This window comes from Coloeus monedula (assembly GCF_965178545.1).
Source record: "Coloeus monedula genome assembly, chromosome: 10".
Classification (NCBI taxonomy): domain Eukaryota; kingdom Metazoa; phylum Chordata; class Aves; order Passeriformes; family Corvidae; genus Coloeus; species Coloeus monedula.
In genome coordinates, this window is record NC_138790.1 from 17,567,757 (window position 1) to 17,578,386 (window position 10,630).

Consider the following 10,630-nt stretch of genomic DNA (forward strand, 5'->3'; position numbering starts at 1 on the left):
ATCATTCTCTTACCAGTGTGGAGCTACCGCCAGGGGGATGTTTGCAGGTCCAGCATGAGGGAACTTCATACTAATCACCTACCTGCCAGGACGTGCTGGACATGGGTAGAACCATCCCATAATGGTAATCCTGCAAGAGAAGAAACTGCCAACCCAGGATTCATCCTGTGTGCACATCCCTGCCTGTTAGACTGGGGTGCTTTGAAACACAAGGTGGGCAGAGGCACCTGAAACAAATACAGCTGTGATAATGATGTCAGTCCTGGAGATGGCACTGTCAGCTAATCAGAGTGTAAAAGTAATCCTTCCCGTGTTGGCATGCAGTATCCAATTTGTACTTCATACAAGAAGAATGTATCCCAATGCCATAAAATAGAATCCCTTGTTAACTGCCAGTAAGCAAACCAGCAAAAAACATCCACTTTTGCCAAGTCCTAAGGCACCTGGCTCATAAAGGGCTTCCAGAATTCTTCAGGAGTGCCAAATCTGCTCTTGGTCATGGTGTGCTAAGTGAAGTCATCTAACTGTGATAAAGAATCCATTCAACAAAATGAAAGAATAAATGAAGCTGAATAAATTACTGGACTACCTGGCATTAAGATGTTCTCATGTTGCTGGCAACCAATGGGCTCATAAAAAAGGATAAATTATCAACACTCTGTGACTGCTCACTGTTGCAATTTGTCTTCCAGTCCTTGTTCTTTGCTTGTGATATGAAAAGCTCTCCACAACTGCCTGATAAAGCCACTCTTCTGTTTTCATCTGAAGGGTTGAAAGGCTACCTGGTTTAGTGAGTGAAACCCTGAACTGTTTTCCCAAGTGACAACAATAGAGTTGTATACAACAAGCTTGCTCAACAGAAAACCATATCAGTCTAAGGGAATGTTAGGTCATACTATCTGCCTCTTGAAAGCTTCCTTGGAGAGCTTCTTTTACCTCCTGCACCCATTAATATCCCAAGACAGACTGGAAGACCTCTGAGCCTATCTCCACAAATGCAGCTGTGGCTTATGAGGAAGAATCTTTATTCATGAGCCTTCCAATTTACAGACCACGCTTCAAGATTTTTCTCTGTAAAACCTCTTTCCAGTTGATAATAAATAAGTCCCAATTCTAATTCTCCCCTTCATGTCTTTATTTGTTGCACATCAGGAGAAGTTTATCAATATTTTCCAAACAGAAAAAAAAAAACCAAAACCAAAATAAGAGCCCTTTATAATTATTATCCTCAGGATGCAACTGTCTGTCAAGAATGTTTCAGGGTAGTGATTAATGAAATGAAGAGGAAAGCAAAAGTCTTAGGACATGTAAAAAGGAATTCACATACAGAAGCAGTTTTACAGAGTAACTCTTCCCCGAATCTGCCATTTCCTACTGAGGAATGGCACAGAGCTGGTAGGGAGGAGGCTTCATTGTGCTCCCAAAAACAAACTTGGTGTTGACTTCCTTCACTCCTTCTGGCAGGGTGAATGTGAATGCCTGTAGCAGGGTGGAAAAGACAATAAAGAGCTCCATCCTTGCCAACAGCTCCCCCATACATACACGGTGCCCTGTGAAGAAAGAGAAAAGGCAATCAGCCAAAGGATTTCTATCATGCCTCCCTTTCTAACCTGCTTTGGGTTTTGCTTGTTTGCTTGTTTTCTGCAGATTTTATCCTTTTCTCCTAATTTTGTCATTTAATGATTCTTAACTGAAAGGCTGCTTGTATTTCCACAAAATTTTTTGATCTGTATTTACAGCAGGCAGCAAGACATTATAGAAATTGTCACCAGCGTGGCATAGTTAACATCTACAGTCTTCCCAGCACCATGTATTTTCCTGCTACTGCTTTGATAGCTGGATCTCTTCTCAGAAAGAAACTGGATCTGTCTTCCAAGAAAGACTTTTCTATGTGTCATTCCTTCTCTTCCAATCTTTTCCATGTACAACTGGACTTCTCTCTTCTTGGAGATCTTTAAAACAGTTTGTATACGCCCATTTGTAGGTGCCTTCCCAGTTATTTTGGGGAATGAATGGATCTGAAGTTGTTTTCACAAGGAGTAAATAAATCTCCATTCAGGGCACTTACCTATAGCAAATGGTAAGAATGCTTCTCTGTTTACAAAGTTTCCATCTTTATCCAGAAAGTGGCCTGGGTTGAACTGATCAGGTGTCTCCCATTTCCCAGGATCAGCCAGAACAGAGTCAATATTTGCTAAAACCATGGTGTTCTGAAAAAAAAGACCAGTGGCTTCAACAAAAACTAAGACTATAGAATCTACTAATATTTAGGACAAAGCACACCATTCCTTGTGAAAGTCCATCCACAGAGACAGTCATACCTTAGAGGCACTGCTGGAACAAGAGTTCACGTCCACAGTCAGGAAAAACTTCAAAAGCCTTTCTAAAATCTTCTCACATACCAAAGATCAAATACATTCAAATATGCAGCACATTTGTACCTTTGGAACACGATATCCCAGCAGCTCCGTGTCCTTCACACTCAGTCTGGGCAGTGCAATTAAGAGTATGTTACTGTATCTCTGGATCTCGTGAATTACAGCATTTGTGTAGGGCAGCTTTTTCCTGTCCTCATAGCAAAATACGTGGGAACGACCCACAACAGCATCCAGCTCCTTCTGGACTTTCTCTAAGGAGGAATATTCAGCTTTAAATATAAAGCAGTCAATCTATAAACTCTATAGCCACAATTTTTCCTGTTGTTTTTTACAGTCAGAATGGCATCCAACCAGATGAAAAAGATACTTTATAAAAAAGAATGCCTTCAAATCCCCATACAGATGACCTGAATAAGATTTGACATTGAGGTTGTTTATAGGTTGCACATATACTTTTAAAATAACGATAGCCGATGAGGTCATTCTGTAAGAATATGTGGGTTCCTGTTATATTTACTGCTCTAAAGTAATTTATAAAAAGACTTTTATTAATATTTATTTTTACAGGCAGGGAGTCAACTGGAAAAAATATTAATTGTGTATTAGGGGAACAATTTAGTAATTGATCAGGGATTGTTCTTCATTTAGAAACACATAGATTTTGCTTGTCATCTACAAATGGCCTAACTGCTATTCTGTAATTACTTGCCTTGGGAAGCACTTATACAAATTAATTTTTCCCAAGGACTTCTTTTTACTTACAATCCCAGCTGAAATGGTAATTTGTGATTTTTTTTTTATTAATACTACAGACTATCATTGCAATTAGAATTACCCCCATGAAACTTAAGAATGTGTTAATATATCCTGAGAAGATGAAAAATCATGTGAAAATTCAGTATGTGCAACCCAATCTCAAGTTTTAAGTCTTTTGATGGTAACAAAAGTGGGAGATCCTTTCTCCTCAACACTTCCACCATTTTCTACTTGCCAGGCTCCTGCTGTGCCTGGTACTCAGCTTAAGCTCTCAAATATGAGGGCTTGAAAGTGAGTTTTGTACCTTCTAATCCTTTCTGTCTCGCACACTCTGACTCTTTTTTTGCAGTCATTTTACTCTGACAATGTGTGTCTCTGTTCTGTGAATATCATTATTAGAAGCACACATTTTCAAGCTACTCATCCCAATGTTTTTTTCTATCTATTCATGTGTAGATATTTCTGCTTGAAAGTTTAAGCTTGATGGAATAATCCCACGTATTAGAAACCTCAGACTGTATTTTATTTCTGCCACAAGAGGCCAAGAGACAAGCAAAGAGTAGGAGTCAAGGATTTAAAAGGATGGCCCAAAGACTTCTCAGTGAAAGTCTAATCATTATTGTCTGTGGAGGGGCAATGGAACAGTTTGTCTCATCTGAGGCTAAAGTCCTGTATCTGATTAAATTAATCACATCCTGCATTCTGTGTAGATCTCCTACAAACAAAACCTGAAATGATTTCCCTGTATGTTAGAAAGGATGCAGCAAGAAACAAATGAATGCAGTTCACCTCATTCATACTTTAATAATTAGTTCCTCTACTTTTCTTTGAACAGGCACTACCACTATTTGAACTTGTATCATTGCTAGAGTTGCAGACCTCTTTGGATGTGCTTACCTTGAATGTCAGGATAAATCACCATATAGAGCAATGCCCACAGTAAAGTGGTGACTGTAGTTTCTGTACCTGCTACAAAGAGGTCAGTAACAGTCTGGATCAAATTTACTTCATTATAAGTAGCCTCAGGATCTCCTTTAGTCTGTAGGTATGAATTGAAGCAAAAGTTATGGCACACAAACGAAGTAGTAAACCACCTGGAGAAATCATACCCTTCTAAATTTTTATTAGACATCATTATAATCAAAGGAACACTTAAAACCCCTTGTTGTTAGTGAAGTGTGAGAGAAGTTCAGAGGTACTCACTTTATCTATCTCATCCAAGTAGTAATCAATAAAATCTCGATTTTCATCAAGTTTGCTTTTTCCTTTGTGACTTTCAAGTTCCTTTGCTAACAGACCATTCACAAAATCTTTGCAGGACTTCACCTTTTTAACTGATGGCAGAAAAAGTCCAGCAAGCCAGGGAGACAACTCATATATCTGTAAAAGAGATATTTTAGATATGTGGTATTACATATAAATATGTGGCATTTAGCAAACTAAATTAGAATCCTAATACAGGCTTCTGAGTAGTGGAAAAAGCAAATGAAAGACTAATGACTGAACCTTCAACATTAGACTGAAGGGATAGTGCCTATCCCACGATTCATTAAAACCTTTCTTAATTCTATTTTTCTCTGGAGCAAGATCAAATTTTCTCTCAGTTTCTCAGTTTTATACTATATATATTATTTATATCTAAATTTGGAGATTATATAAATATAAATGTGATGTATAAAGAATAAATGAAATTGTTCTGTACCCCAATTCTTTGCTAGGCTGAACTTTGCTTGGCTGAACCAAGAATCTCCCATGAAACGTGTCCCTGTTCTCACTTTATCCAACACACATATAATTTCTATCTCATCACTTAAAAAACAGGTCCAGGCTGACTTCCTCAACACATCTCTTAACTGAAAATAGAACTGTCCAAACCCAGGTTTATTTTCTTACAGTAGGATACTGAATGCATGGGGATTTTACTCACATTCACCTTCTCATAGATAAGAAGCAAATAGATCACATCTGTGTGATGTGCAAAACAACTCAATGACATAGAAATTGTGGGTTATGTGGATTTCCTCCTGTTTGTTCATTGTTCTAAACATATTCACCTTCTTTTCCTTATACTCATAAAGCCACATACCAGCAGAAAACAAGTAAAACACTTCTTACATCCATTCCATTCTTCTACTTCATTTCACTTTCTTTTTCCCTGTTTTACAGATTGCATCGTGTCCTTCCAGTTACAGAACTACTGCAGCTTAAATTATCCATTAGGCCATAACTTCTGCTCTCACCTGTTTAAGAGGCAGCTGCATTACAAAGATTTATGTCCCCACAAGCCTACTCAGATTCCTGGCTCTATTTCTTTTTCACCCTACTGCATAATTTTCCTTAACACTACCTGTCCACTTACCAGGAAAACAGGTAAGCGCAGCCCATCATTAAGGGATTGTACATCCCTGTGAAAGCACTGTGGAGAGTGGTACAGAATGAAATGTTGGACAAATGTTTTTGTTGGCTGTGGACACACTATTAAGATGTTTAAAAAACAACTTGTACTGAGATCAGTTTGGAAATAGCTGAACCTGTGTCTACCCTTGATTAGAAGGTAGCTTAGGAATCATTTCACCAGCATCTTCTGGGTTAGTTATTTTATGAAGTAATTTTATTTTAGTTTATCTACCAAAAGCATCAAATTAGTCCTCAAATCCTCCAGGACCTTGCTTACAGCAGTTTCCAGTTAGTCTAAGATGGTGGAAATCATACGAGACACAGAATTGGATGAGTTCCAGCCAGTTCTGCAGAAGCAGCTGCCTCGTGCATGGGTAAATTGATTTTTTTAGGACTATACACAGTACTGTGGCTCCCTTTCCTAAATGATTCATGGTAAAACTGCCCCAGTCTGAGGCCACCTGCTCTGCTACTTTGGCAGCTGCAGTCACAGCTGCACATACAGAAGCAAAAGAGAATTTTTCTCTCCCATGGACCAGATGCAAAGCTAGGAGTTGGAGTCTTGAATGGAGACAGATATCATCTGGCAGCTAAAGGAGAGTGACTTTGTGTGTCACTGTATTCTTGTAAGGACGTGCAGATGTGGTACAGGTGTTGCTGTCAAAAACTGTAGGGAAAAGCTACCATTGAGCCATTTCATGCCATGTTGCCTTTGCACAAAACAGTTGCTCTACTCCAGTTTCTGTGAGGTTCGCTGGCAGTAGTGAAGGGAGCAGTAAAGAGCATTTACTCTTGACAGTTGTTGACAGCCATATTATATCATATCATATATCATATCATATTATATCATATATATCATATCATGAAGAAAGCCAGTTTGCCAGACAGAAATTAAGATAAGCCTATTTCAGAGCTTTTCAGCTAATTTTACCTACATTTTACAACTAATTTCAGGTATAGTTTCAAACACTGGAGTTGTACAGGTAGCACTTTTGTCAGGAAGTCCTCTGTACCTCTCCCAACCACGGAGCAAATCTTTATGTTTACATCTCTGTCCCCCAGCCACAGGATGCTATGATGAAGTATAAGCAATTAAAACAGTTTTGAACCAGGCATCTGGAGGCACAGTTCTGATATGCACTCCAGCAATTCCAGGTGCTCTAGTATTTATTTTTGTTACAAAAGTAACAAGCAAGTTTCCTTTTTCACTGTCTATCTATAGAGAGCAAGCAAACAAACAAAACTGATTTTCCTCACAAAAAAGGAGATGCTGTTCAAAAATGCTGCCATGGTGTCAAAGGAGTCAATCAGGCGGTGAAAATTCTCATCATTTCTGGAGAAGCGATGTCCAAGAAGCACAGAAGAAATCACATTTGTGACAGTATGAGCAACAGGTGTAGTGGGGTCCAGAGGTTTTCCTGTAAACACAAGGGACTGCATTCACCATTAGCACTTACTGTTCCTGCTTTTCCCACTGACAGGAGAGCTGATAAAATTTCATACACATTTCTAATATTAATTAGATTACTGGATGGCAAATTGTAATTTATTGTTAAAGGCCTGAGTAAAAAAGTAACTTCAGACATCTAAAAAATACTGCTGGTTTAAAAAAGGAAAAACTACTGGTAGGAATGGAATTAATAGTATCAATTATAAAAATACCCAGATTTCATTAAACCTTGGCATCAGCAAATCTCACATTTGGCAATAACCGGGGTACAAAACCAGTCAGATGAGACGTTAAATACACAGATGAGTTGAGAAGAGAACCACCTTCTATTCTTTACTCATACCATTTTACATTAGAATATTTCAGCCCCGTTCTTCAGCAGCACAACCTAAACAAACTCCATCACCTACTGAAGAGCTCACCACAAATTGTGTGAGCTGAGCTTTTTCTACTGCACTTGCCAGAGCAGAGCACAGGGCTGTGCGTCCTTGGCCAAAGATTTGTGTATTTTATGCTTTTTTACTCAGGAATAGGAGGTGTTATGACACTGATTTTGTTACTGTTTGCTGTTACTCTCATGCTGTTACCTTAAGTAATATAAAACTGACTCAGAAGTAATAACACTGATAGGGACTAGTATATATATATTGGTATATTTTATATATGTATATATGTACATATACACACACTGCTATATAATATGCAGACAGGAGTCTCTAGTTCTGTGTTCATGCTATGGGATTTCACACTTCTGCAAGTAAGTGTCTCATGCAGGTGGCATGATACAGACTTTTGAGACTCAGCTCTGCACGTACACTTTGAGTCCATTTTTGTAATCAAATGGTTCCAAAAGCTACCAGTGCCCCATTCTCCAGCAAAGCCTCCCCTTGCACAGGCCCTTCCCACCCTCACATACCGTTTGTTTTCTGTAAGTATTCCACCAAGTGAGCAGCCTCCTCTTGCAGTCGGTAGTCCTGATCTTCTTTCCCTACTCCCATTTTCCTCATTGTTGCAAGTCCAAAACGCCTCTGCTGCTTCCAGAGATGACCATTAGAGAACATAACACCTAGTATCATAATGAATTAATGCTGTCAATACCTTATAAATTATTGGATTAATGCAGTTGATACAGCCAAGAAGCTTCTCTTCTAATTTTTTTCAAAATTTTGACAGCAGTCTGGCAACATTCCTCTTTTCTTTCTTCTTGTATTTTAGCCATTTATCTCCTGTATAGAAGTTCTTACATTAACTCTATACTGTCATTATTGTTCTGACAGAATATAGAATAGAACTGTTTCAAAACACTTGTGAAAGTAATAAACTTTTTTCCTGATGTAGTTTAAGGGCCTTGAGTCTCTACATCAATTTTCAGAACTAGGGATAGGACACATTAAAAGAATTTCTGAGAATAATAATTACCATTTCCATGTGTCAGAATGTGAAGGATTCCGATTAAGGGCCTTCCAGCAACATCTTCAGCATGGGCAGTCAGACCTTCCTTCACTGCTTGAAACCCTTGCAGGACCACTGCAGGAGTGTTTGAAATCCATAAGGTGAAGATATCGCCATGAATTTTGGCCATCTGTAGAACAAAGTAGAATCAGAATAACAGGAGTGAGAACCAGTGCTTTTAAATCAAACAAGATGAACCACATCTTCTCCCTGGGCAGATGCCCTAAGTGTGACCAACTTTGAGAAGAGAGCATTGTGTGTGTTCTTACATACAATATAGTTTGAAGTCAGGTTTCTAGCTAAAGTCTCATTTATTAAAGATCATGGTATTTCTAAAATGTCAGCCAATATTGCCAAAGTCTCTTATCACATCTTACAATTCAAACTCATTGTAGACGAATTCTTCCATCCTCACCGTTTGCTACAAGACAGCAGTAACTCATTAATTCAGTGTGACCCATCTACAGATTCTCCTTTGTGTGTCAAGTGTAGCAAAAGCAGACAAGGAGCTGAGTAATGACGGAATCACCCTCTCCTTTCTAGCTCAACTGTGACAGCCTTGTCTTCACCTGCCGTGCATGCAGGCATCACTAGAAGTGGGCAGGACAGTCCTTCCCCTGGCTGCTGAATCAGGAACTAGAAAAGTAGCAAAATAGGCTGGAAAGAGTGGTGTGTTGCCAAGACATCCCAAGAAATGCAGGACCAGAGGATTACAAAATTTTGCTGCCTGGGAGCAAACAAGAGGGAACACTTACGCACAGTGAGCAAAAATGTATGTGCTTGTGCTTGCACATTTGTGTTTAATTTCATTTTTGTAAGGACCAGTTAATGGCTTTTGAAACCTTGAGATGAGCAATACTACTCTTCAGGTCTGGAATGTCAGAAATAGAAGAAAACACAGCAGACAGGCACTGGCTATCATTTCATGTTATGGAATAATACCACTTTGCCTTGAAATATGCAGCTTGAGAGGACAGAACTGGCAGGACATGGAAGAACCAGGGAAAGGGAAGGTTGAGAACAAAGAGGGAGAGTGAGGTGCTATTACTTACATATTTAAATGTTAAATATTTAATATCAATGCATAAGAACTATAAAACAACAGGATACAAACTTTAGAAGTGCTGCACATTACAACTGGACTTAGAAAAGGGTTTGAGCATACTATGAATTATTTTGGCCACTTAAAAGCTCAGTCTTGCTAAGCAGACTGAAATGTCTTGTGAAAATGACCAAATTCTGACCAAATGGTATGTCAGAAAAAAATTGATTCTAAGACCTTCCAAAAAATCCATTGAATAAGTATATAAAAAGATCATCCTTTCTATACTGGAAGCACACATGCCTTCAGTACCTATTTCATGGGATACTAGAGAATGCCAGTACAACAACAGTCAAAACAGAGACGCAAAAGACTGCACAGAATTAATGAGTCTACTTTAAAATGCATCTTTTTCCTATGTGTAAGACAGGACTGTTATCATCACTATGGTTTTGTTCATATGCACATAAGGTTTTAAATATATATTTCATAGTAAGTGCAAATTTTCACTCCAAGAAACAGATATTTTAATTATCTCCACCTACTTCCACATTTATGCAATTTACAATAAATCCCTTCCTAGCATTCAAAATAAGACTGTGTTAAACACGTTTACTTTTTAGTCAGGTTATGAGTCTTTTAATTAATTTCTGGAAAATACATACTTTTTTAAGATGCTCATGATGAATTTTGAAGTTCATCTGCAACAGATTTCCAAAGAAGGGGTACGGAGTTGGTCCCGGAGGAAATTGTCTTCTCATCCATTGCAATTTCAGAAACTGTACCAACAACAGAGACACCACAGAAAGTACCAGCACCTCACTCCCTGTTAACATTTTACTTCTGATTTACACAGCTACGTTGTCTCTCAACAACTGCTGTGTAGACAGAGGAGAGATCCAGTTTATCTTGCTTTTGTGGTACCTCCCTGAAAAGAGAAAAAACTGTTGAAGCTCCTGTGACTCGCCTTCTTTCCCTCTTCATGACTTTTATTTCCCCATCCCAGAGAATTAGGTGTTCTTATTTTGAAGCATATATGGCATCATTCCATTACATTGCAGCTACACATTTGTCAATCATTGTCTCCTCAAGGGATACAAAATGTAGGTTAATTATACATCTCCTTGTGCCATGATTTCTGCTGTGACAAAAATC

General features: G+C 38.5%; 1 protein-coding gene across 1 annotated transcript; it reads right to left on the bottom strand.

The window, feature by feature from the left end:
* Nucleotides 1-1,371: 1,371 nt before the first annotated feature.
* Nucleotides 1,372-10,311, bottom strand: LOC309576623 (cytochrome P450 2J6-like; the record flags this gene model as incomplete). Its single annotated transcript, XM_082288036.1, has 9 exons — nucleotides 1,372-1,550; nucleotides 2,069-2,210; nucleotides 2,442-2,629; nucleotides 4,032-4,173; nucleotides 4,338-4,514; nucleotides 6,789-6,949; nucleotides 7,898-8,047; nucleotides 8,401-8,563; nucleotides 10,141-10,311. The coding sequence occupies 9 exons, from the start codon at nucleotides 10,309-10,311 to the stop codon at nucleotides 1,372-1,374; spliced, it is 1,473 nt and encodes a 490-aa protein (XP_082144162.1).
* Between the last annotated feature and the right edge of the window lie 319 nt (nucleotides 10,312-10,630).